Source organism: Lithobates pipiens, unplaced genomic scaffold (assembly GCF_037356315.1).
Source record: "Lithobates pipiens isolate NorthernLeopardFrog02 unplaced genomic scaffold, aLitPip1_a1.2 Scaffold_18, whole genome shotgun sequence".
NCBI lineage: Eukaryota > Metazoa > Chordata > Amphibia > Anura > Ranidae > Lithobates > Lithobates pipiens.
The window spans coordinates 87,704,861-87,732,690 of record NW_027507758.1 but is presented as its reverse complement, the minus strand read 5'-3'; the positions used below and the strand labels follow the sequence as shown (position 1 = coordinate 87,732,690).

Genomic DNA, 27,830 nt, shown 5'->3' with positions numbered 1-27,830 from the left:
AACCCTTGATTGATAATGAAGTGATCTCCATCTCCAACACCCCCATAATGATCAGTAAGATCTCCGTCCCACTATTGTTTACATTTCCTGGTGGATTGAAGTTAGCTCAGGGAAATACAGCAGTCCCATCAGACAAACATCCTAATGTGCAGTAAATCTCTATGAGGATTGCAAAAAGCCATCATTCAATGAAATTATTACAAGATTAGTAAGTGATGCTGCAAATAAAGTCTCTAAGCATCCATTTAGACTATTACTATTGCTTGGGTTATCGAAACACACATTAACACAGCTCTATGTGTGGTATCTTTTCATTCATTGAATGAATGAAACTGTACAATAGCTGCTATTGTACAATGCACAACGGCAAACCACATTACACATACAGTGCATAATGGTAAGTTGCGGTGTGTTGGATAATAAAGTGCATGTACTCTAATCGGTCCATTGATGTGTGTTGGCAGACCTCTCATACCAAAAGGGACAGAAAGGTGTGAAGGGGACCTAGCTGTAGATCTAATACTAAAGCACTGGGGGGGTGGGTCCTTTAAAGGGGTTGTAAAGGTTTGTTTTTTATTTTCTAAATAGGTTCCTTTAAGCTAGTGCATTGTTGGTTCACTTACCTTTTCCTTCGATTTCCCTTCTAAATGTTTTTTTTCCTTTGTTTTCTTTGTCTGAATTTCTCACTTCCTGTTCCTCCTCAGTAAGCTGTTCTGGCTGACTAAACACCGTTCGAACGATGGTGTGAAGTTTACTGAGGAGAAACAGGAAGTAAGAAATTCAGACAAAGAAAAAAAACATTTAGAAGGGAAATCGAAGGAAAAGGTAAGTGAATCAACAATGCACTAGCTTAAAGGAACCTATTTAGAAAATAAAAAACGAAGCTTTACAACCCCTTTAATACCATATGAAGGGGTCCGATGCATATAGGATTTATAATTCTCTTGTTAATACCCTTTAATGGATAAACATGTAAGCTCAGTTATTTAAACTTTTGTCTGTGAAACATACCTGAGGGGGGACCACGCAGGCTATTTGCATATCATCAATGGAATACTACAGTCCTAGTGGCACGCAAATTAAAGAAGAAAAATGTATAATGTGTTGCCTACATTTTTGAGAAAAGTATTACATGCATTTAGGAATGCTGAGAAATATTTATGGCTTTGTTTGGATTCAGCCTGGATTTCTGGTGCATGGTTTGTTTCCCCACAAGCCACTAGAAACAGCTTGTTCCTCTTAATCGCTTATGTTGTAGGAATCAGTTCCCAGTCCATATTTTATATGATCAATGTGCTACGAAGGCTACGCAGGAGAGCCAACTAAAAGCCAAGCATATGAGTGTCTACATTTAAACACAAAGCTCTATACAGTAGCTATGTGCTTTGGAAATGTGCTTGTGTGTTGTTTGTGATGAGAACTCATGTGGAAAAAATGTACAACACATTTTATTACTAGTAAGAACTGTTCAGTTATCAGAAAAAGTTTTGTATGTGATCATAGTTTTAAAGATTGCCTCCATCAAGAAAGAAGGTTTTTATGAATTTTGGCAAGCTAAACCATAAGTCATTTTCAGGTTTTTTTGACATTTGAATCATGAGCTCTCTGCTATTCCTAGGTGTTCACAGTTGTCATGGCCAATACAGAGCCAGATGGCAATGTTATATTCCCCAATTCTCTAAAATATAAATTTGGTGGTCCACAGAGTAACAACTACTTGTAGGAAAGTCAAAGGCACAAACTACTGAAGTCTCTAATATAAAACTTATTGGTAGTGAATTCAACCAATACCTACTCAGAACTTAAAAAACAATTGTTTGTTGTTGGCCTCTCTCTCATAGAGGATCTTCCACATTTCTAAAAAAAAAAAAGAACTGTCTGTGTTGCACCAAAGCAACCATTCCAATCCCAACTACCATTTTATGACTTTCAATTTTATAATGAAAACGCAGATTTTCTGCTAGGGTTAACACAGACATTTGTTTAAAGCTGAACTACAGCTTTTGATACACTTTACATAGTTTGTTCAGGCCAAGCTGGCCATAACTAACAATGTACCTAACTAACATGTGAGGCTGCTGGATGTGCTGTATAAACTGTATCTAGCCGAGGCTACATACAGCACTGTGTTTCGAGACCTTCTTGTCTCATACCTGGAACACAGTAGAGTCTATCTGATTGGCCCTCAGTCATTCAGACAAAGCAATGTATTCTAGCAATGAATACAAAGCTTGTTCTGATTGGCAGGGTCAGAGGTTGTGACATCATCAGCCCACCTCTCTGACTCAGCCAACCAGAGGAAGCTTTGTATTCATTGCTAGAATACATTGCTTCTTTGAATGGCTGAGCAATGATCAGATAAACTCTATTATGTTCTGAGTATGAGACAGAAAGGTCTCAGCTCAAACCCGGAATACAGTGCTGTATGCTGTATGTAGCTTCAGATACATACAGTTTATACAGCACATCCAGCGGCCTCACGTTAGTGAGAACATAGTTTGTTTGGGCGAAGCTATGTAACGTGTATCAAAAGCTGGAGTTCAGCTTTAAATGTGGGCTAATGTTAAATCTGCAATAGACCAATTTACTTTTTAGTCCTTTGACGTTTTAACTTATTGGATGGCAAATTTTCAGGCTTTCCACTAGGTTTACATTGTTCTTCTATAGGAGCCTCTGGGCTAATTTTGGCTGTTAAGGGCCTTTGATAGTTTAAGATCCTTAAAGCTAAAGGCATATTTTCTGTGGCCTCTGGATCTGTATCAGCTTGGCTTAAAACAATATTGTCCCTTGAATCTGCTTTCTTAGAAGCTACTTCATTTTTTTCTTCCGAGCTGTGTCGTCTCCTCTTTTGTTGCATAATGCTTGTTCGGAGAGTTTGTTTATCTTCTGGCAGTGCTGACTCACAGATCCAGGAAAGAGTCTTGGTCAGGTCTTGTGCCTGTAACCACTCTGCAGATTGGGATTTGTGCTGGCTGCTACTTCCACAAGGCTGTCTACGATTAACCTCATTTTCCACTTCAGGATCAGGAAGCTCCAAGCTGTTATGGGGTGTATTTATGTAATGCTTAGCTTGTTCCCCACTCCTACACACTAGTTCAGATGGGGGGGTGGTAGTCTGGTTTCCTTTGTCAGGGCCGGCTAGCCCAAGGCGAGGACAAACTTTCAAATCGCTGCCTAATCCACAGTCAGCATCCTTCACAGCTTTAGTCTTCTTTACTCTACAGTAAAAGTAAAACAAAAAAAGTTTGTTCTCACCGCATTAGTTAAACTTAAATAGGCTCGCTAAACGCTCTTCCTGTGTAACGTAACAAAACTGCCATACATACATCACCATGACAAGTAACATTGTTTGCAGGGGAATCGTATCATGCTTTATTATCTTGGTTTTCCCTCGACATGCGGGGATATACATACATACATATTTACTCACTCTGCCATGGAGAAGTTCACATTGTACTCGCTAAATCTGTTACAGATGTTAAGGTCAATATTGCATACTCGGATCGTATTTCAGTAGAGGCTGAATAAAATATTATAGCACAAATAGGGCTTTTTAAGGAATGCATCCCAAGGCACTTAATGATATTACTCAATACACTGTTTCGCCAGTGCCATGATATTTACAGCGTACATGTAAACGGAGGCCTGAATCGCTAGAGGCCTAAAACAGCATATCATCAATCTACTTTAGCAAACGCGTTTGTCACATGCCAAACGTTCGAACGTCCTGAACGCCGGAGGTATGCAAATGAGCTGCGTCAAATAAATGTGATGGGGAAAACATGACATCACCTAAGAGCAGCTGTCCCCAATTTGCTTCCTTCTGACACAATGCAGCTTTTAGGAGCAATTCCATACAGAATTATCTGGCAAGCATTTCTACAGCGCCTCAGACTGCAAGGTCCAGATTCAGACATCACTATCACCTCATGATATCGTCACCTTAGAAAGAAACTTACATGTTTCTCAGCACGGCCTGCTCCTTCACTGTGGTGGCTAATATGTTGTTTAATCCACTTTCTCCATGTTCAGCAAAATATTCGGATGTACTGCTGGAAGGCTCTTTCTATGGAAAAGCAGAGACAACAAAACGGTAATAAAGTTAGACATTGCTTTGGAAAGCGACCCAGGAAACTCTATATTACAAGATGAAAGTTCATCGAGCTGCGTCCAAGACTTACAGCTGTTGCTCGCTACATTGTTCAAATCAGCAAGGGATGGACATTTTTCAAACCAGTTGTAGTGCTAGTGAGGTAAGAGAATGGCCCTGAGGGGCTTTGGCTGTACAATGCCAAGTTTAATAGGGGTGAAATGTTAAATGTGCCAGATTGAAGATTAAAATGATACTGGACTTCAACAAGGATTTCCTTTACTATTTAAACAGTCAGGACTACAAGGTAGCACTATGGCCTAGCAAAGGCTGGGGTCAGTTACCCCCAGGGACACTATCTGCATGAGGTTTGTATGTTCTTTTTGTGAATTTTCAACAGGTGCTCTGGATTCCTATCTCAGTCCAAAAGGCTTCTATCCAAACTGGCCCTGCAGAGTTTGTTTTTCTATAGGACTTCTCATGATACATTAGTCAGTAAGCTCACCTAGGGGCTAAGGACTTGTGTAAATAGTTTTATGTACTCTGTAAAGCATATAGGAAAAGCTCACTGCTATAAAACCAGAAGGAGAGGACAGTAAAGAAGAATTTCACGCTCTGCTCTCAAGCACTGCTATATTATTATACAGGATTTATATAGCGCCAACAGTTTGCACAGCACTTTACAACATGAAGGCAGACATTACAGTTACAATACAATTCAATACAGGAGGAATCAGAGATACTAACATTTTACCTATATATGTATTAAACTGAGCATTGTATAACAGCACCTCTGATAAAATGTTGTCAACATGTGGGGTAACCTGTATTCTCATCTGACAGAGACTATACACATTAGAATGCCAACAGGTTAATGTGGATTATAAATTTATTTGTGGATGTTGGTTTTCGCCAGAATAAAATGACTGATGCTGTATTGAAATTGCTACTAAATTAACCACTTCAATACAGGGCACTTATACACCCTTCCTGCCCAGACCAATTTAAAATTTTTAGTGCTCTCACACTTTGAATGATAATTTTTCAGTCATGCTACACTATACCCAAACAAAAGTGTTATAATTTTTTCCTCACAAATAGAGGTTTCTTTTGGTAATTTTTTATTTTTTGTGATATAAGAAAATAATATGAAAAAAAACACTTTTTATTAGTTTCTAATATAAAATTTTGCAAATAAGTAATTTTCCTCATAAATTTGAGGCAAAATGTATACTGCTACATATCTTTGGTAAACAAATAACCCAAATTAGTGGATATTATTTAGTCTGTGTGAATGTTACAAGCTATGGTGTCAATCATTGAAAATTGATCACACTTGATGTACTGACTCTAATTTCTTGAGATACTAACAAGTCATAAAAGTACAACCCCCCCCCCCCCCAAATGACCCCTTTTTGTAAAGTAGACAATCCAAGGTAGTAAGAGGCATGGTGAGTTTTTTGAAGTTGTTATTTTTTCCCCACAATTCTTGGGAAAATCTTTTTTTCCAGGTGTTCTAGGGACATAAATTGCACACATAAATTCCTGCCAACCTGTCACATTGTTGAAGGCTATTCATATCTCTAACACATAGCATGTACTGTACATACCAATTACAAACCAAAATACGTTCTGCTGAGCAAAGGGTAAACAAAAGATTACCTGTGGTTTTAGTAGTGCAGTGGTCCACAGAGGAGAGCATCGGTCCAGGCAGCAGGCAAGAGCGTGGACAGTGGCAGAAAAGCAGGCAGCAAGCAGGAATATTGTCTATAGTCAGTACAGGTAGAGATACTGTCGGCACAGCCAAAGCATTGGTCCAGGTAGCAGGCAGGGATGTGGTCAGCAGCAGAGAAAGGATCGTCCATGCAGATGGCAGGATGACTGCCTATAGTTAGTATAGGCAGCAGGCAGAGATATGGTCAGTACAGCCAAAGTATTGGTCCAGGCAACAGGCACATGGTCCATAAAAAGTCCTGGGTCAGTGCAGGCAGAGATATTGTCAGCACAGCCAAAGTATTGGTCCAGGCAGCAGGCAGGACCATCCAGCTTGGGGCCTTGGTCAGGAAAGAATGGGGATAGGGGTAGAGGCTTCTCCCACCCGCTTTGAAGCCTTCAGACTCCAGACCCTATTCTGGGAATTACAAAGCAACGAGAAAACCAAAAACAGTTTTTCCCAACTCAGAACACTATTCTGAAGCCCCTCACATATGTGAGACCCCTGTGTAGCAGGGTGAAAGATCAGTCCAAGTGGCAGGCAAAAACATGGTCAATAGGCCAAGGTCAGTGCAGGTAAATGGCAGAACTAGACAGTAGACAGAGGCATAGTCGATACAGTCCAGGGTCAGTTCACGTGAAAGGCAGAAACATGGAGGATAAACAATGCAGACAGTAGGCAGAGGCATAGTCGATACAGTGCAGGGTCAGTTCACGTGAAAGGCAGAAACATGGCAGATAAACAATACAGATGGCAGGGAGAGGCATAGTCGATAAACAGGCCACGATCAGTTCACATGGAAGGCAGTGATATGGTTGGTTGAGGCACCAGGGAAATAATCAGCACATAAATTGAAAACAGGGAAATGGCAGTCTATTAGAAATATGGGCTAATAATTTACAAGAGTGTCATACCATCTGAAGCATTCTCCGATGCATAGGCCAGGTTGGGAGGGACATTGGGGACAATGGAAACTGGTGTTTTCCCCTAACTCCTCTTTTGCTGCACACCTCACTTTTTCTTTTTTGGCATCTTCTTCCAGTTTGTGATGGTGGAATATTGTCAGGGAAATGGCGCTCATGCAGTCTGCTGACACAATTGGAGTGAATGCTTTCTGGGAGGGAGCCTTGGTGATAGATCAGGGCAGTGACAATATCTTTGATAAATTTGAGGAAGGGGTTGGATATTTCCGCTGATGTTTGATAGGTGATGTATGCATTATAAATAGCCAAATGAAAGAAGTAAATTGCGACTTTTTTTTATAAAAGAAGAGGGACTTTCATGTTGATAGATAGGGCTGCTGCATTTGATCATTTAAATCCCCCCACCCCGTGAACTTATTGTACTTGTGGCTACAGCAAGGCTTTTAAACGGGACCACGTTTTCTGCCAAGTTCCACCGAGGCATCATCATGAATGGTGGACATGATGTACACATCTTTTCTATCCCTCCACTTCACAGCCTTACCAATTAACCCTTTGTATCCTTGTGGTGACTAGACGCTATAGGAAGCCCTTCGTTCTTTTCTCACAGTACCGCAGGCAAAAGTTTTTTCCAGGTATGGGTGGCAAAAAAGAGGCAAACTGGTATAGTAATCGTCCATGTAAATGTGGTACTCATTTTGGAAGAGTGGAAATGCCAACTCCCAGACATTTTTCCTGCTTATTCCCATGTACGTTGGACACTCAGGGGGCTGGAGCTGGGAGTCTTTGCATTCATACACACGAAAGGCAAGTATATATCCAGTGGAGCTTTCACAGGGCTTGATTACTTACTGGGGATATACTGATTGAATCCCAGCCAGCCTGTGAAATGGACCAGGGATTCGTCCACAGAGATGTTCAGGTTAGGAATATTAAGTTAGTCAAACCTCTTCGAAAAAAAATTAATTAGGGGATGAATTTATTACAATTTATTAAAAAGTCAGATGATTTGGGGGGGGGGGGGCACTGCGATTTATCACTGAAATGCAGGAAGCACATTATCATGTCATAGCGGGACCTGGGCATGACAGCTGAAAAAATTGGCATGTGGTGGATGGGGTTGGTAGACTAATAAGCATGCACTTAAATTTTTTTGTAAGCCCCATGTTGAGCGTAAGGCCTAAAAACAATCTAAGCTCCTCCACTGTTAGGGGTCTCCATTCGAAAGGGTAGCCATAGCTTAAGTTGTTTTTTTTTCTATGTATCAATGGACAAAAAAATGTGTTTGGTTCACGATGCTTTGAAGTAACTCATCAGGAAAAAATAAAGTAAAAAAATCTATTTCAGAAAAAATTTTGGTGTTGGCCTGCACTCCTGGCTGTGCTGTGAAAGGGGGGGATTGTGGCTGACCTTGTGCTAGAAGGCAGCCACAATGGGTTTGCCAAGGCATCCAAAAGATGGGTTTGGGCCTCAGTTCTTAGTGTGAAATTGCAGCGCTTGTACTGGGCCTTTCCACTTGGGGTCTAGCCTTGTTGCCATTTGCTGACTGGCCATTGGGGTTTTGGTCGCTGCTGGTAGCTGCCAGGTCTTTAGACCATCTTCGTTTAGGACAGACTGCTTCATCCTTCAATTCGGACTTTGATGTACTACCTTTGATGGGCTTGTATTTTGAACTGGAATCAGAACTGTACTGGGGCAGTGAGAGCTCCCCACTGCTCTCATGGATCAGGCTTAGGATTTGATATGCCTCTTCTGGAGTGGAAACTTTTTTGGACATGGTGGCTGTATGACAGGTGACACTGATGTGCTGTATGACAGGTAGTAATGGGCTGCATGTCAGGTAGTAATGGGCTACACATCAGGTACTGCTTCGCTGCATGACAGGCACTGATGGGCTCACGGGACAGCTACTCTCGATGGGCTCACGGTACAGCTACTCCTGATGGGATGACAGGTACTCTGATGGGGTGACAGGTACTCTGATGAGCTCACAGACATGTACGAGGATGATCTTGTGACAGGTCCTCTTTATTCAATGGGGGCAATCTGGGCACAATAAATGTCACAGTAAAGTGGCAACTGGATCGCTGTGTGAGGAGGAGAACCCAGTAGCAGGCAGTTACCCATTGTTTGTTTACATTTATGACCGGCTGTGATTGGACACAGCCAGTCACGTGGTAAAGAGCCAATTTCATTGGCTCTTTACCCTGATCGGGGCTAGGCTTTGTCAAAACTCGCCCCTGAGCCCCGTGCACGCGGATTTCCAAAGTGATCGGCTGTGATTGGACACAGCCGGTCACGTGGCAAAGAGCCAATTTCATTTTTACCCTGTTCAGGGATGGGCTGTGTTCCGAGGGACATGTCTGATCTCTGGGGGCCCGCAGTAGCGGCAAGAAGCAGAGGACGTCATATGATGTCTACCCGGAGGGAGAGAGTGTTTCTGCTGGCGTCATATGTTTATGGCCTGGTATGGAACTGGTTAAACAGGAACAATATGTGGCTTTCGCCATTTATATTATATATATATATATATATATATATATATATATATATAAACTAATGTGCAAAAGTTTTGTAAATTAAGAATGCTTACAGAAATAGAAGTGTTAATAGTTTATTTCTAGCAATTAATAAAATGGAAAGTAAATGAACAGAAGAGAATTCCAAATCAAATCAATATTTAGTGTGTCCACCCTTTGCCTTCAAGTAAAATGAACCACAGCTCTTCTGTGGATGTAGGCTGCCTTATTATACTTCTGTCTCTTCATATAATCCCAAACAGACTCAATGATTTTGAGATCAGGGCTCTGTGGGAGCCAAACCATCACTGCCAGGACTACTTGTTTTTCTTTACACTGAAGATACTTCTTAATGATATTGGCTGCATGTTTGGGGTTGTTTTCCTGCTGCAGAATACATTTCGAGTCAATCTCACACCTCCCTGATGGTATGGCATGATGGATAAATATCTGCCTGTATTTCTCAGCATTGAGGACACCATTGATCCTGACCAAATCTCCAACTCAATCTGCAGAAATGCAGCCCCTAACTTGCAAGGAACCTCCACCATGCATTACTGTTGCCTGCTGACACTCATTGTATCGCTGTCCAGCCCTAATGGTGAATAAACTGCCTCCTGCCACAGTCAAATATTTCAAATATTGACTTATTAGTCCAGAGCACCTGCTGCCATTTTTCTGAAACCCAGTTCCTATATTTTCATGCATAGTTGTGTTGCTTAGTCTTGTTTCCATGTTGGAGGTATGGCTTTTTGGGTGTAATTCTTCCATGAAGACCACTTCTGGGCAGACTTCTCTGGAATGTAGATGGGTGTACCTGGGTCCCACTGGTTTCTGCCAGTTCTGTGCTGATGGCACTGCTGGACTTCCTCTGATGTTGAAGGGAAGTAAGCATAATCTGCTGCATTAAGTTTCCTTGACTGACCACTGCATCTATGGTCCTCGATGTTGCCCATTTCTTCATGCTTCTTCAAAAGACCTTGAACAGCACATCCTAAAACCCCAGTCTGCTTTGAAATGTTTGCCTGGAATACTGGTGCAGTGCAACTACCTTGTGTCTTGTTGCTGTGCTCTGTCTTGCCATAGTATATGACCTGTGACCTGAAACTGTCTTCCACAACCTGGTGGCAATTATCAGCAACTAAGGCTCCCAGTATATATCACTCTTGATGAGAAGCTGGGTTTGAGTCATCTTTGGAATTGCTCTTTACCATAACACTTTACACCCCTCCCTACGGGAGACCTGGCCACATTTGGGGAGTTTTGGCTGTGCGGTTGCCTTGCATTATGGGATCCGACTCCCTATTCATATTTTAAATTTCATCCAGGTTCCCATACTCAGTCAATGAGCTGATTGATTATAGGTCTTCATATTTAATAAACAAATTTTCATGTTCTTTCCTGAGGAAGCCATATGGTGAAACATGTAGAAAACATGAACGTGGTGAAAACACGAATGTGATTACAGTAAATCATTTTCTATAATAGGATGTTTGTGCACACCTATGGCTATGACTGTATTGTATGCATCGGTTTAACGATATTGTTAATTTTATAATACAATTTGTATATATTTTTACATACACTCTAGTGATTTCTGCATTGTAATGCATCCATAATGTCCCATAGCTCAAAAATGTTCTCTCTTGTCAGAAACAGGTTTAGCCTGAGTCTTCTTTAATGCATATTCCTCATAGATGCCTTTCTGGATTGTCACTACCATTACAATGTTAATGTAATTGTGATTGTTTTCTATTCTATGTAACACCTGTTAAACACTGGTATGTTAATATGCACTCCCTGATTTTTTTTAAAAGGGGGGGTGCTATCTTTAGCTTGTTTTGTATTCTTCTTTGAAAAACCTTAATAAAAATTATTGAAAGAAAAATGTTCTCTCTACAATGTAAAGTAGTGAGTGCACAGCTTGTATAACAGTGTAAATTTGCTGTCCCCTCAAAATAACTCAACACACAGCCATTAATGTCTAAACTGCTGGCAACAAAAGTGAGTACACCCCTAAGTGAAAATTTCCAAATTGGGCCCTATTAGCCATTTTTCCTCCCCGGTGTCATGTGACACATTAGTGTTACAAGGTCTTAATTGTGAATGGGGAGCAAGTGTCTTAAATTTGGTGTTATCACTCTCACTCTCTCATACTGGTCACTGGAAGTTCAACATGAGACATCATGGCAAAGAAGTCTCTGAGGATCTGAAAAATAGAATTGTTGCTCTACATAAAGATGGCCTAGGCTATAAAAAGATTGCCAAGACCCTGAGCTGCAGCATGGTGGCCAAGACCATACAGCGGTTAAGCAGGACAGGTTCCACTCAGAAGAGACCTCGCCGCGGTCGACCAAATAAGTTGAGTGCACATGCTCAGCGTTATATCCAGAGGTTGCTTTTGGGAAATAGACATATGAGTGCTGCCAGCATTGCTGCAGAGTTTGAAGGGATGGAGGTTCAACATGTCAGTGCTCAGACCATGCGCCACACACTGCATCAAATTGGTTTGCATGGCTGTCATCCCAGAAGGAAGTCTCTTCTAATGATGATGCACATAAAGCCCGCAAACAGTTTGCATTCAGACAAGCAGACTAAGGACATGGATTACTAGAACCATTTCCTGTGGTCTGATGAGACCAAGATAAACTTATTTGGTTCTGATGGTGTCAAGCGTGTGTTGTGGCAGCAACCAGGTGAGAAGTACAAAGACAATGTATTTGCGAATGATACTAAGCTAAGCAGGGCAATAACTCCTCCGCAGGATGTGGAAACCTTGCAAAAAGATCTGAACAAATTAATGGGGTGGGCAACAACATGGCAAATGAGGTTCAATGTAGAAAAATGTAAAATAAAGCATTTGGGTGACAAAAATAGGTATGCAATCTATACACTGGGGGGGAGAACCTCTCGGGGAATCTAGGATGGAAAAGGACCTGGGGGTCCTAGTAGATGATAGGCTCAGCAATGGCATGCAATGCCAAGCTGCTGCTAACAAAGTAAACAGAATATTGGCATGCATTCTCCCACTCTACAAGACTCTGGTCCGGCCGCACCTGGAATATGCTGTCCAATTCTGGGCACCAGTCCTCAGGAAGGATGTACTGGAAATGGAGTGAGTACAAAGTAGGGCAACAAAGCTGATAAAGGGTCTGGAGGATATTAGTTATGAGGAAAGGTTGCAAGCACTGAACTTATTCTCTCTGGAGAAGAGACGCTTGAGAGGGGATATGATTTCAATATACAAATACCGTACTGGTGACCCCACAATAGGGATAAAACTTTTTTGCAAAAGGGAGTTCAACAAGACTCCTGGCCACTCATTAAGATTAGAAGTAAAGAGGTTTAACCTTAAACTACGTAGAGGGTTCTTTACTATAAGAGTGGCAAGGATGTGGAATTCCCTTCCACAGGCGTTGGTCTCAGCGAGGGGCACTGATAATTTCAAGAAACTATTAGATAAGCACCTGAATGACCACAACATGTAGGGATATACAATGTAATACTGACATAGAATGACACACAGAGGGTGGACTTGATGGACTTGTGTCTTTTTTCAACCTCACCTACTATGTAACTATGTAAGTGTGTCTTGCCTACAGTCAAGCATGGTGGTGGGAGTGTCATGGTCTGGGGCTGCATGAGTGATGCAGGCACTGGGGAGCTACAGTTCAATGAGGGAACCATGAATGCCAACATGTACTGTGACATACCGAAGCAGAGCATGATCCCCCTCCCTTCAAAGACTGGGCCACAGAGCAGTATTCCAACATGATAACAACCCCAAACACCTTCACACACCTCCAAGACGACTACTGTCTGCTAAAGAAGCTGAGGGTAAAGGTGATGGATTGGCCAAGAATGTCTCCAGAACTAAACCCTATTGAGCATCTGTGGGGCATCCTCAAACAGAAGGTGGAGGAGCGCAAGGTCTTTAACATCAACCAGCTATGTGATGTTGTCATGGAGGAGTGGAAGAGAACTCCAGTTGCAACCTGTGAAGCTCTGGTGAACTCCATGCCCAAGAGGGTTAAGGCAGTGCTGGAAAATAATGGTGGCCACACAAAATATTGACACTTTGGACCCAATTTGGACATTTTCACTTAGGAGTGTACTCACTTTTGTTGCCAGTGTTTTAGACATTAATGGCTGTGTGTTGAGTTCTTTTGAGGGGACAACAAATTTACACTGTTATACAAGCTGTACACTCACAATTTTACATTGTAGCAAAGTGTCATTTCATCAGTGTTGTAACATGAAAAGATATAATAAAATATTTACAAAAATGTGAGGGGTGTACTCACTTCATATATATATATATATATATATATATATATATATATATATATATATATATACATACACACACACACAGTATATTCAGAAGGCACCCCAAAGTGTCTGCATGTATGGTAAGCGGATTTCCAGACTGCCCCCAAAACCCTTAAATATGAAATGCAGTGTTAGCCAATCAGTAAGCATGCCTGCCATCCATCGTTTTGGCCAGTAAGCACAATGGGCAGCCTCAGTGACCGATAGGGAGGCGCAGGGAGATGATCACAGCAGAACCATACCGGATCTGTACTCAGAGTGCAGTTTACAGTTTAGTAGAGCATACTGTATTTAGGAACCCCCTGGGGTAGCATGAAACTATACTAAGCATGCATTCCATAAAGATGCTTGCAATTTGTAACTGCTGAACATCTCCTAGTAGACTTCAGTGTTGTACAGTGTTGATACTGTAGTAGAAAGGAAGAGCTGTACTTAACCTTTTCATATATATATATTTTTTTTTTTCTATTACCAAACAGTTTTTGCTTGTGGCATCTGCCTCTACAGAGCATATAAATAATAATGTGATCTAAAATGGTTTAACTGAAAAAAAAAAAAGGATTCCTAATTCCATTGTGTTTTATGTGATCTCATGTACTGTTTTTCATTCCAGGTGTTGGCTATGTTAGTATTACTAATAAATGAAAGCGTCCTTTAACATTTCTAAACTCTGCTTGCGGCCAAACAATGACAGCATGTTTGAGTTAACCTATATGTAAATGGTGCTTGCGGTTTGAAAGTAAAATACATGGCCTTGTAGAATAATCGTATTCTACGGTACCCAAAAGCAACTGAACATCACTTTTCTTACCACATGTTCGAGAAATAAAAAGGTGTTGCTGTTTCTTCCTTAGGGCAAGCCTCAAGAAAAAAAGCAGGATAGCCTTAACACATCAACATGTAATTTATATGCACTATTCTTTAATGTCTGTTAATAAATCTAATTGAATCCATGTTTGATTGCAACAGTCTCATCACGTGATGACTGTTTAACCTGTGCTGGATACAAAGCATGTTTGTTCTAGCCACATCACAAGATGAGCATATCTTGGGTTATGCAATTAACTAGTCCACTGCCACGGACTACTACACATAGTAGTATACTGTAGCTGTCTATTTTTTTACTGCGTCTTTAAAAAATTTTTTATTTTTTTTGTACTTGCTGTAAACCCCTTCTCTTTGATGTGCATTAAGGGACATATCACCAAGCTAAATGTGGTCTATACAGTGCTGTGTTCTTCGATAAATAAAAAATAAAATGATCCCTCTTTATGCATTGGAAGTTTTCTCTGCTCAGTTCCTGTACAAGTCACAGCAACACCTAGCCACCTCTCAACTCTGACTTGCCGCTCTCTATTATGCCCTGTGTATGCCGTGAACAATGGAGAAAATCAAGCACATTATATCGGGCAGCATGTTGGGTTCCAGTGTAGAGATAACTTCTATTTTCTGTTATAACTTTGCAATATCACAATGCTGACCTATAAGCAGACAGACGACAAAAGAAGCTGCAAAGATGAAACAGGACGTACTAAGCAGCGTGACAAAAAAGACTGCCTGAACCAAATACCAAATCTTTTGGGAGGTAAAAAACATATACATATTGCAAATATGTATTCCTTTTTCCTGCAGTTCTTCATGGGCAAATTGGCATTTCTCACATTGCAAAGAAAGTAATTAAATATTTTAGCTGGCTGAATTAAAGTAGAATTCCAGGCAAATCCTATCTATTCTTAAAAATGCTCCTTTCCTAACACCTATGCTGACTAATCTCTGCAACAATGATGTATACAGTATACATACCTATTTTACCCGCTCCAGTCTGGTTACGTGATCCAGCTCCCCTGTGTCAGCCAGTGGCACATGCAGGGGAGAGGAAGCCTATGGGTGAGGTCACCTCTCCCTGGCATTGTCAGTCATTGTTAAAGTAGAGTTCACCTTAAAAAAATAAATAAAATAATAATAATAAAAAAAAAGTTAAACGTCAGCAGCTATAAAAACTGTAGCTGCTGACTTTTAATAATCAGACACTTACCTGTTCCAAGGTCCAGCGATGTGGGGGATTGAAGCCCCGCTCGTCTCCCCCTCCGCTCAGCGGCGCCGGCTTTGTAACAGTGGGCGTCTGGCTGTGGCCTCACAGCATGCGCGAGCCGTGCCGCGTGCCATGACTGGCCGTGCAATCATCTGGGACCTGTGACGTGTCCCAGATGATTGCCTATAGGGAGGGGGGAGAGCTGATCTCCCTTCTTGCGCCAAGGGAAGTGACGTCAGGAGCCCAGGTGCTGAAGGAGGCAGATTACAAGGGACCCCCTAGCAACAGGCATTAAAGAGGTGAGTAAAAAAAATAAAAAATCTCCAAATATTTTTATTTTTGTCATGCATATCAATTAATTTTTTTTTTTTTGGGTAGAACTGCACTTTAAGTGTTCTCTCACAGAGGTTCATGTGATGAGACTGCAGGGGGCTGAAAATAGGTAAGCATATAGATCTTTCTTACACAGGTAGGTCAGCATAGGAGGGAGAAGGAAGAAGCATTTTTAACACTAATTTGAAGCCTGCAATTCTACTTCAAATGATATCTCCTCATTTTGAATATCTTGCTAATATTAAGATAGGAGTTTCTCTTTAAAGCTGAACTCCAGAAACACAGCTGAATACACAAATGAAATACATATAATTCATATATGGTAGCTGTTTTACATGCCAAAGGATTTGTATTTCTGTATATACAGTCCTGAGATTTACATTATCACACAGCAATAGAATTGCCAACGTCAGTATTTTTACTGGCAACCAGTAAAAAATGGGTTTTGACGGCGAGGGGCGGGTCCGGTAGAGGCAGTGCCTGAGCATGTCGTGTGATGTCATGGTGCAAGGGAGCCGAACGGAGCGGCCAGAGCCTCATGTGCAGGTCTGCAGGACAGGAGCAAGGCAAGCTGGGAGCGGAACTGTCAGTGCTGTTTGGACTGGAGTGGACTGAAGGAACCACCTGGAGTAGAGAGAGACTGTCACTGTGACTCAGGAGGGGACGGGTCGTGTCGGTGAGGTGTCGTCGTCATCTGTGCTGCTGCACACGAGTGCCATCGTCAATGTGAGAGTCAGTTTCATGTGTGTGTGCCTCCCCATTCTAATCGTGTCCCTGAGCTACTTATTTACTATATTGAAAATAAAATAAGACATGTTTTTTGACTTAATATCTACCTTAAATCACATAATTGCATAGTATACTTGTTTGTAGCCTAAATATAGAAATTTGCACTTAAAACTTTAATTTTGGAACTTTTGGAAATGCCAATAAAAACTTGGCTGTGCCAGTAAATTTTGGGTGTTGTGTCAGTAAATTCTAATTTAGGTTGGCAACACTGCACAGCCCTGTCTAGCAGACCTACTACAGTAAACTGACACAGGTCTTCTCTCTCCCCTCACCTGTGACTGGACAGTGAAAAGGGAAGCAGCAGGCTAATGAGCTCATCTTTCAGTCACCAGGCTTTTCGCGCCTATCAAAATGTTCCTTGCTGGCACATGAGCACTGCAGCACAACTGATTTGCTCCCTGCCCTGCTTTACCCTCTGCCGGACTTATGAGTTTATCTCTGTCACTCTGCTCACATACCATCATGTCCCTTGTTAGCACATTAGCACTGCAGCACAGCTGATTGACTCCTCAGCCTACTTCTACCACCCTGAGTTCTGCTACATAGGGCAAAACAAGCTGCCGATACCAAGCCAAATTCAGCCTCTTACCCCCTGCTTGCATCTAAAAAATACAATAATTGATATATTACTAAGTATAGAGTTGCATTAAAAGCCAACTCCACCTTTAACGCACACACGGCCAAGTCAATTATTCACAGAGATCTGTGAATAAATAAACTGCAAATCCTGTCTGCCACCACAGCACACATACTTGTAGTTATTATTATACCATAAGTGTGATAATTAGTGCACACATAGTCAATTGACACTTCCTCCAGCTCAGGTCTCAAACTGAAAGCCCATGCAGAGCCTGGCAGAGTATTTGTAGGAGTTGAATATTGCACCTGCACTGGTGTGTGCAATGCTTTGCAGGCTCCTGCGGAAAAAATAAATAAATAAATGTGCATTTTTTTCCTGCAAACATATGTGCATTTACTTTTTTTCTTAAAAAGGTGAGCTTAGCATTTAATTTTTTTAATCTATTTGATCTGCCTGGAATTCAGTTTTAATGAACAGTTAACAGCACACTCAGCTCAAATTTTCACTTGACATTGGAGACTCTGGAGTTAAAAGACAAGGCTAACATTTGGAAGATCATGGTTTGTGGTTGTTGGCTACACTCTTTCCCCATACCACAGGAGATTTCTCTGTCCATGCTAGGAAAGAGCATTACTGGAGAGTGCTTGTACAATATAAACTGAAAAAAAAAAAAACCTTCGATGCATGAAGAATCCAGTTTCAAATCCCCAAAAACCAGACCCTCTATACTTGTGCATATTTATTGTTGCAATTGATAGATTAGTTTGTGCCACGTCACCATTTACGTAAAAGTACGGTAAATAAGGCTTTCAGGTTCTCAATGCTTTTTCAGAACAAATCCTCTCTAACGTCCATATGACAATGCCTCAAATAAATGTCTCTACTTACATTTGCTGCCAGTATCTCTGTATTGCTAACACCTGGATTACATACAATAAAGGAAGGGGAGATGTAAAAAGACCAGATAATAACTTGGGTTTGGTACATGTACAGGTATTTAGAGTTGTGGGATAACACGACTTTGACTCTGGCTTGTGGTTTTAGCAGGAATGGCTAAGTAGAATAGAAAAAGCAGCGGTTTTTATTGTGTCACCTAAAGGGCACAACGCTTTTTTTTACTTTTTTTCTACTACGGTAAATACAATCGGTATGCTAAAATAAAATACATGTTTCATATGCTTACATATTATATTTTAATGAAAAACAAACTCATACCCTATTCTGTTAAAAGGAAATGAATACATTTTAATTTAATTTTATCTTGTTCTATATTCTTAAACAGATGTTTTATACTAAATCATTTTTTTGTTAACAGATAAACACTCGATTGTCAAAAGTATTGGTATGCCTGCCTTTACACGCACATGACATCCCAGTCTTAGTTCGTAGTGTTCATTATTGAGTTGGCCCACACTTTGTAGCTATAAAAGCTTCAACTCTTTTAGGAAAGCTACTCACAAGGTTTAGGAGTGTGTCTATGGGAATGTTTGACCATTTTTCCAAAAGCGCATTTGTGAGGTCAGGCACTAATGTGGATGAGAAGGCCCTGTCTATGTTTGCCCATTGTTCTAGAAGCACATTTGTAAAGTCAGGTACTGGTGTTGGACGAGAAGGCCTGGCTTGCAGTCTCTGCTCTAATTCATCTCAAAGGTGTTCTATCAGGTTGAGGTCAGGACTTTGTACAGGTCAGTCAAATTCCTCCACCCCAAACTTGCTCATCCATGTCTTTATGGACCATGCTTTGTGCACTGGTGTGCAGTCATGTTATAACAGGAAGGGGCCATCCCCAAACTGTTCCTCCAAAGTTGGGAGCATAAAATTGTCCAAAATGTCTTGGTATGCTGACGCCTTAAGAGTTCCCTTTACTGGGACTAAGGGGCCAAGCCCAACCCCTGAAAAACAGAAAATTCAAATAAGAAAGACGCTTCTCCAGGTGAGCAATCACTAGAGTCTGGTGCAAGCCACGGCACACCACTGATAATCAATAGAAAAAAAAAGAATGGCTGCACGCCCTGGAACGTTTCAACGATTTCATTCCAAAAATAGAAAATGACAGCCAACAAAGACAGAGTGTCTGGATGAAGGTGGTGACGCATGTATTTTACACTGCCCTGAGTGCTTCTTCAAAGAAACGCACACGTTCTGGGTTCTGAACTCTGTCTTTGTTGGCTGTCATTTGCTATTTTTGGAAAAAAATAGTTGAAACGTTTCTATGGTGTGCAGCTGTTCTTTTCTTCCTGAAAAACAGCCCCACACCCTAATCCCCCCTTCACCAAATTTATTTGAGCCAGTGCACAAAGCAAGGTCCATAAAGACATGGATGAGCAAGTTTGGGGTGGAGGAACTTGACTGGTCTGCACAGAGTCCTGACCTCAACCCGATAGAACACCTTTGGGATGAATTAGAGCAAAGACTGTGAGCCAGGCTATCTTGTCCAACACCAGTACCTGACCTCACAAATGTGCTTCTAGAAGAATGGTCAAACATTCCCATAGACACACTCCTAAACCTTGTGGACAGCCTTCCCAGAAGAGTTGAAGCTATTATAGCTGCAAAGGGTGGGCCAACTCAATATTGAACCCTACGGATTAAGACTGGGATACCATTAACCACTTAGCGCCGGAGCCTCCTGGCCCTTTAAGTTTATGACATTGAGTGGCGGGGTGCGACTTAAGATAATGTGACCACCGTGATTGGCTGTCATGGCAGCGATCACTGGTCTTACACAGAACACAGAGGTCTGGGTCATCCGACACTCCCTTTGCACAGTGTTCCAGTCAACAATGCTCATGGACTTATAGCTCCCTGCTCCTAATGGGCAGACGCTATTATTTTTTCAAATTTAGTTGTCTGAAGCTGCAGTTGGGCACAGGCTAATTTTTCCAAAAAGTTCTGGTTTCTGTGCCAGTCCAGCTGGGTTGTACTGGTTCCCACTTGACCCTAGGTGTCACTGTCAAAGACGGTAAGTGTGGAAATGCAGCAGGCTGGATGTATTAGATACCACCTCTTGCTCGGAAGTAGCTCAGTGGGAGTGGTTTCCCTACTGTGCATTTTGGGAGAGGGTATTTAGGGTACCAAAGCCATTTATTGTGGTCTCTTTCCGGGGTCCACTATCCCGACCTCATGGCCCTCCTGGCCTGGGGTCTGTGATGCATGATCCTGCGCCTCGGGGCCGGCTGGCCCGAGGCTCTGCAACTGAGAGGGTAGGCCCAGAAAAGTCTTGGAGCCTACTGATCCAGGGGTGGTCCTGTGTTGTCTCACCCTGTGGGGAGAAGCCAAGAAAACTGTAGGATCCAGGGGAGGACTTTGCTAGTAGAGGACCGAGTGCAAGGCTGGTATCTCTGAAGGAACCTGGAAACTCAGTTAGAGGACGAAACCCAGATCAACACCCATGCAGTATTGCCGGGTCGGCTCAAAAGAAACTGGTACTGTATGGTAGTTCTTTAAAACTCTCAAGAATGCTTTAGTTTAGTTGACAAGTCTGTGGCAGAGACTTTGTTGAGCATCTCATCGGCTACTAGGTCAAGTGAGAGGGGCCTATCCAATGGTTGCTGGATCCAGTCTGTGGAGCTGTTTGTCCTCTGGATCTGACTAATACCTCTAACCCGCAATTTCCAGGTGCCTGAATTCCCCCTTTATCCTTTGACCCTCTACTGAAGGACTTTATGCTTATCCTGAATAAATGTTAACAGAAAGGACTAAGTGTCGGATTCAACATCATTTGGGCTACTTTACAACAGGACCCTTGTGACGGAGAAGCGAGCAGGTGAGGTAAAAGTAAGCCCAAATAAAACCAGCAGCTCCTTCGGGGGTTAGTGCTACACTCAAGAAATATTTACAAAATCACCAATGATTCCAAGAGATATGGATGATTGTTGCATTTGACTGCATTAGACCAAGTAACCTACAAGTAACTACAACCATAAAAACATAATCTGTGGCCTTACAACATCTACATATCTTACACAAAATGTACTTCAAGCCTAAAGTATTTGTGAATCCAGAGTTTAAAAGCCAGGAGCATGACGGCACATACAAATCACTTGCAATCTTGCTTTTACTTTTAATCCCTCCAAAACATTGTTGATACCTTTTTATGTTTTTATCCTGAGGTTACATGACTGTCCAATCTTCATTGTGTCCATCCTCCTCATCCCAAGGATTGTGTCTGCAGCAAGCTTACCCAACAGTGCATCCCAGAAAACAGATCCACATTCATACTAGCTCCAACCGCAACACAGGAGGACTGGTCAGGGAATGTAGGCCACAAAACTGACTACTAGAGATACAGGCATGGTAAGCCTGTATCGGCTATCAGTAAGCTAAAGGATGCAAACTGACCACACCAGCGCTAATTTGCTTCCCTTCTTGGTGTGGTCAGTTTGACAAAGGAGCCAAGGGGAACTGGCAGGATTACCAGTTACAGTATATAGCACCAAAAGATTCAATAAAACTTTCACAGGCTATATTTTTCAAGAACTATAGGTATAAGCCAATGGAATTATGTAATCTTAAATTTTGGGGTAACATACACCTTAAGAGCCCAGAACAGCTACAAATGTTGCTGATATGGAACTCTGAATAATTAGATTTTTTTTTTTATACTGCCTGTTTGAATGAGTTCTAATAAAAGCAAGTTCATATAAATAAAGTCCTGAGTGTGGATGACACATTTCTATATGAACTGATTTGGCTCCAAGATTGCCAAAAGATCAGTCAATCCTGCACAAGGCCTACAGTAAGGTGTGCACCCTTTATTACTGTTTTGATATATCTACACAACATGTACCTCCTATCACAATCATACTTTCTATGAGGCCAAGCTCTATCATTTTGGTGTTCCATTAAAACACCATAAAATACAGCAAATCCTTCTTAAAACAGACGGTTCTGACATTTCATGTCACTAACATAGATGCAAAAAAGGAATCTTTTCAATCTTCTTTGATTGGAAGGAAGAAAATAATTTCTATATGACTGTATGGCCAATGGTACACCCAGTGCTGCTTGTAAACAGCACAAACTTATGGAGCCATTTATTCCAACTTACTAACAGCTTTTTTAGGCGTTGTCAATACCAGATCAACATGTGGAAAACATGGCTTCTAAAAAGTATTGTTTGGGGAGAACCAAGAAAAAAAATGTCAGCCTATGGTTTTTGGTAGACCAGAAGGAGCCAAAAAGCCCTTCCAAAATAAACTACAGCATTGCTTCTTATAACAAATTATTTATATTTCATCACATACAACGCCAAAAAGCAGCTCTTAGGATAGTAAGTAGAGCCATGCAAATCTTTTTTAATACTATACGCCATCTTTTTACAATTGGCTTTCAAAATCAGGGGTTTTAGTAGCCTAAAAAAATGACCAAAGAAACTGACAACCATCACCATCATATCTTTCCAATGTTGGGTTCCAGCTGGATGTTGACCCAGTTTTCAGCAGTTCGATTAGCCTGCAACTGATGTATCTACCAAGAAAATTGGTCAATGAAACACAATGAGATTGATTTACTAAAACTGAAGCGTACAAAATCTGGTGGAACTCTACATAAAAACCAATTAGCTTCCAGGTTTTTTCATCATAGCTTAATTAAGCAAACTGAAGTTGTTACAAGTTAGACGCAGATTGGCTACCATGCACAGCTGCACCAGATTTTGCACTTTCCAGTATTAGTAAATCAACCCCAATGTTTTTGGACCATCAACAACGCTGTGTTTACAACACATTGGGCTTTGCATTTTACATTCATAATCATTTTTACATTCATAACAATGCTTGCCAGTGTCAGAGTGCTCTTAGTTATAAGTTTTGTAGTGTTATTATTTTTAATTTTTTTCTATTGTTTTTCTTCTATTTTCAGTTCTTTTATTCTGTGTGGCAGCTTGTTGTTTGCTCAGTGTTTGCATAAAGCTGCACAAAAGAATCCAAAATAAAATTCACATTATTTTACTATTTATGAAAATGAACAAGGATTTGCTTTTTTCCCCAAAGCAAGCCAAGCAAGTATAATAATATTGCACAATGCTGATGTGCCATATTGTTTTTTAAAACCAGCAGTATAGCTACAGTAAGGCCGCGTACACACGCGGGGACTGTTCGCTCAACTTTGTCCGCTGAACAGTGTTTCGGTGGACAGTCCGCTCGTGTGTGGGCTTTCAGCGGACAGTTTCAGCGGACAGTCTGCTGAACAAAGTTTTTCGGAAATTCCGAAAAACTGTCCGCTGAAACTCTGTTTCAGCGAACAGTCCCCTCGTGTGTAGGCTTGTTCGTCAAACTAAGTTCCGCGCATGCTCAGAAAGGATTTACACGCCGAAGTTTGCATTGCAGTGTATAGGACGTCGTATTTTTCGTCCCGTCGTACGTGCCGTTCACGTCATCGCGCACGGTTTCAGCGGACTGTTCGTTCGTCGTGTGTGGGCAAGTCCGTCCATGCTAATTTTGAGCGGACTGTCCGCTGAAACTGTTTGACGGACAAAGTTGAGCGAACAGTCCCCGCGTGTGTACGCGGCCTAAGACTTTATGACAAGGCCCCTCAGTTTATTGACATCACTTTACTATAACGTTTGTGGAAGTCATAACTGGTAAATGCTCGAAAATGAATGAGACCACCATTTAACAGCACTAATTACTTTTTTTTAGAGAGGCGGTGCAATCATAAATTGTAATGCAGAGCAAACAGATATTCTCTTCTAGGATGGCCTTAGATATGAATATACTGCATATTTTTGAAAAACAAATGAAGGGAGATATCTGCCTGGCCTGCATCTGGACTCTTTGCATTACTTTGTTTCCTGAAGAGAATAAGCCTTCCTAGCAGAGTCCAAAATACTTATCACCTTTTATGGAAGTAATAAAAAGTCCAATCATCACAACCAAAGTCAAGAACATTGCTTGAAAACATTTCTCCATTTGTTTCCACCTTAAAGGACAGATCAAGCTCCTTGAGGCGATTCAGTTCGCATTGCAGCGCTATACAAATCATTCATTCATTCAAAGGCTAAGTTCACTTTGTTTTCCTTTTTATCTTTTTCTAAATTCCAGCTCCCCTATGTACCAATATCACATTAATGTACTTTTGCAAAAATAAAGGAAAATGTATTGTCAAATACTTACCGTAATTTTCCTTTCCTGATGGACTCCATGGCAGCCTACGTGTGGGTTGACCCCGCCTCCACTCCAATGCTATAGGACCCCATTCAAATAAAAGAGCACTCACCACTCCACACAGTGTTCCGTAACTAGCTTCCCCATAAGACTCATGGGTGGGAACTCTATCTGCCATGGAGTCCATCAGGAAAGGAAAATGACGGTAAGTATTTGACAAAAAATTTTCCTTTTTCCCTGACAGACTCCATGGCAGCCTACGTGTGGGAAATAACTAGCCAACCACATGGGTGGGTATGCTTAAACAGAAAACATTTAATTTGATTTATCAACCGATAAAATCTTTAGACCAAAATTTACAGAGGATAGAGAAGCAGGCTCAATACAGTAATGTGGCATGAACGTATTAATAGAAGACCAGGAGGCTGCCTTGCAGATTGTGTCAGGAGCCACATGCCGAGCTGCTGCCCATGAGGCTGCCATTCCCCAGGTAGAGTGAGCCGTCACTGCCTCTGGAGGAGCCAAGCCCTTCGCCCTATATGCCCGTTGTATAGTTCTTACAATCCAGGTGGCCAGCGTCCTAGTTGAAGCTTTCTTCCCCTTGTTGCTACCTGAAGGTAAGATAAAGAGATGCTCCGAGCGTCTCAAGGGGGAAGTGATAAGAAGGTATTCCTTCAAGGCTTCTCCAACATCCAGAGGATGAACATCATTAGAATCTGAAGTCCCAAAAGTAGGCAAGACAATTTCTTGGTTCTGGTGAAACACAGAAGGAACCTTTGGATTAGATCCCAACATGGGAATGAGGACTACTCGGTCCGGAAAGAACGTCAAAAAAGGCTCTTCGAAGCCCAAGGATCCGATTTCCGAAACCTTTTTGGCTGAAGTGACTGCAACTAAGAACAACTTTTGCTGAGAAATCCTCAATAGAGAGCGAGGATGGCCCCGTCATACTTAGACCGGAGATTGAGTCCAGGACCAGAGGAAGATCCCACTTGGGAAATCTAGGCTTTCTTTGGGGTTTGAGTCTTGAAGCTCCCCGGAAGAACTGACGAATCAGTGGATGCACTGCCCAAGATGTACCTGAGAAAGCTGATAGAGCCGACACCTGCACCCTGAGGGAGCTTACCGATAAAGGAAGATCGAGGCCAGACTGCAAGAAGCTAAGAATGTCTTGTACTCCTGGATGTTCAAAAGATCTATTCGAAGAAGAGCAGAACTTAACAAATTTGTCCTAGATTCTGCTATACACTTTGTTCGTACTTGATCTCCTTGCACTCATCAGAGTGGAAATTACACTTGATGCACATCCAATGGATTCTAGCCTCTTCCTCTCAAGAACCAGACCATCAGTCTCAGAACTGCCGGGCAAGGGTGCAGAACTGTACCCTGAGAAAGAAGGTCCGGCCTGAGAGAGAGAGGTAGGTATGAGATCTCAAACACTGAGTTGGACCAGGAGGGGAAACCAAGGCCTGTTGGGCCAATAGGGAGCTATCATCACAACCTCTACTGCTTCCACTCTGAGCCTCTGAAGGAATCTGAGGATCACGGGAAGTGGAGGGAAGGCATAAGCCCTCCTGAACCTCCACTGGTCCGTCAGAGCGTCCGTCCCGCAGGCCTGACTGCAACGGCTTCGCGTGTAGAACTTCTCTATTTTGAAATTGCAGAGAGAGGCAAAAAGATCCACCTCTGGACTGACCCCTAATGACAGGATCCACTTGATGGTTTGAGCATGAAGAGACCACTCATCGTTGTCCAGCCGAGACCGGGACAGAAAATCCACCTGAGAGTTCTGAACTCCTGGCACAAAGACCGCTGAGATATTCATCAGTGTCAGGGATCCGTCCATTCTGTGTGAGCGGATCGGCGCTCTCGCATGCGCACTCGCGCCGCCGGGCACCCCAGGCGCGCGGGTGCACGCCGTTCGCGCGCGCGCACGTGTGCGCATTAGCGCGATTGGCGCCAGTGGCACTTTTTAAAGGCACAGCTGCAGATGTTCTGTGCTGTTCGTCTGCAGCTAGTACCTGAAGCAACCGGTTACTCTGCCTGAAAGTTTACCTGATACCCGACCCGGCTTCTGTTTGACTCCGCTGCCTTCTCCTGCTCTGACCCCGGCTTGCTTGACCTTTCTCGGACGGATACCTGTTGCTGAACCCCTGCTTGTTGACTATTCTTCTGCCTCTCCCTGCTGGTTCCTGCTCGCTGCTGGTCCTGCTTATCCTCCTGCTCAGAGACCCTTCTGAGCCTGCTACTACCTCTCCAGGTCCGTGACTGTCCATCTCACAGCCAGCTTGCCAACCATCTTCGGCTGCCACCTGCTGCAGAGAGTTCCTGCATCTGGAAGATCTCCATCTCATCAGCGTCCGCTGCTGCATCTGGCCAGACGCTCCTACCCCGCTGTGCTCTCGTCCCTCTGTTCCCCACTTCAGAGGGACTTGAACCAGAGCCGTAAGAGAGGTCTCCTTCCACCAAGTCAGACTCACCATCCAGAGACATAACAATCAGGTTTTTCTGTGCCCATGATAGGATGGGTTTGACCTCCCGTAGAAGAGTAGAGCTCCGAATACCCCCCTGCCTTTTCACGTAGGACACTGCCGTGGTGTTGTCCATCCGTAATAACACCGACTTCCCTTTCAGAAGGTGAGAGAATTGCTGGAGAGCACACCAGGCTGCCCGAAGTTCCAGGACATTCGACCCCGGTAAGGGGAGACGAGAATCCCACTTGCCCTGCGCAAGATTTGATCTGTAGAGAGCCCCCTAACCTGTCCCACTGGCGTGACCGTGACCCAGGAGATGGGGATGATGGAATGACAGTTCAGCAGGTTCTTGCGCTGTAGCCACCAAAAGAGGCTCTCTCTCATGGTTGTGGTTATACGAATACATTGATTTTTGTCCCCTGACTTCCACTGCTTGAGAAAACCTGCTTGGAAGGGGCAAAGCCTCCACAAAGCCCATTTCACCATCGGGGCTGTTGAAACCATCGTACCTATGATTTTGAGACACTGAGAAGCTTTTAGGTGCTGAGTGTATAGGGCCCAAGAGACTCTTTCTCGTATTGTCTGCATTTTTTTGTCTGGGAGAGAGATAGTACTCTGCAGAGTGTCGAATTGGGCTCCTAGATATATTAGCCGCTGGACTGGCTCTAGATGACTTTTTGCCAGGTTTAGAAGCCACCCGAAGCTGGACAGAGAAGAGATTACCCTTTTTCGGTGTTCCAGCAACTGTTCTTTGCTTTGGGACAGAACCAGCAGGTCGTCCATGTAATGGTACAGTCGAATACCTTTTAACCTGATAAAAGCCACTACAGCCAGGAGAACCTTTGAAAAAACTTGGGGAGAGGTCGTCAACCCGAAGGGGAGGCAAATAAATTGGAGATGGTCTTGACCTACGTGAAATCTTAGGAATTTTTGAAAAT

At 42.4% G+C, this 27,830-nt stretch overlaps 1 protein-coding gene across 2 annotated transcripts in view; it reads right to left on the bottom strand.

Moving 5' to 3' along the window:
- Positions 1 to 638: 638 nt before the first annotated feature.
- Positions 639 to 27,830, bottom strand: part of SLX4IP (SLX4 interacting protein) — a 302,193-nt gene continuing 275,001 nt past the window's right edge. For both annotated transcript variants that reach the window (XM_077485897.1, XM_077485898.1), the window contains exons 8-9: positions 3,960 to 4,066; positions 639 to 3,218 (exon numbers count right to left, since the gene is read on the bottom strand). In XM_077485897.1, the coding sequence (XP_077342023.1) occupies positions 2,585 to 3,218; positions 3,960 to 4,066 (741 nt within the window). In that variant the 3' untranslated portion in view covers positions 639 to 2,584. The remainder of the gene's footprint in view (positions 3,219 to 3,959; positions 4,067 to 27,830) is intronic.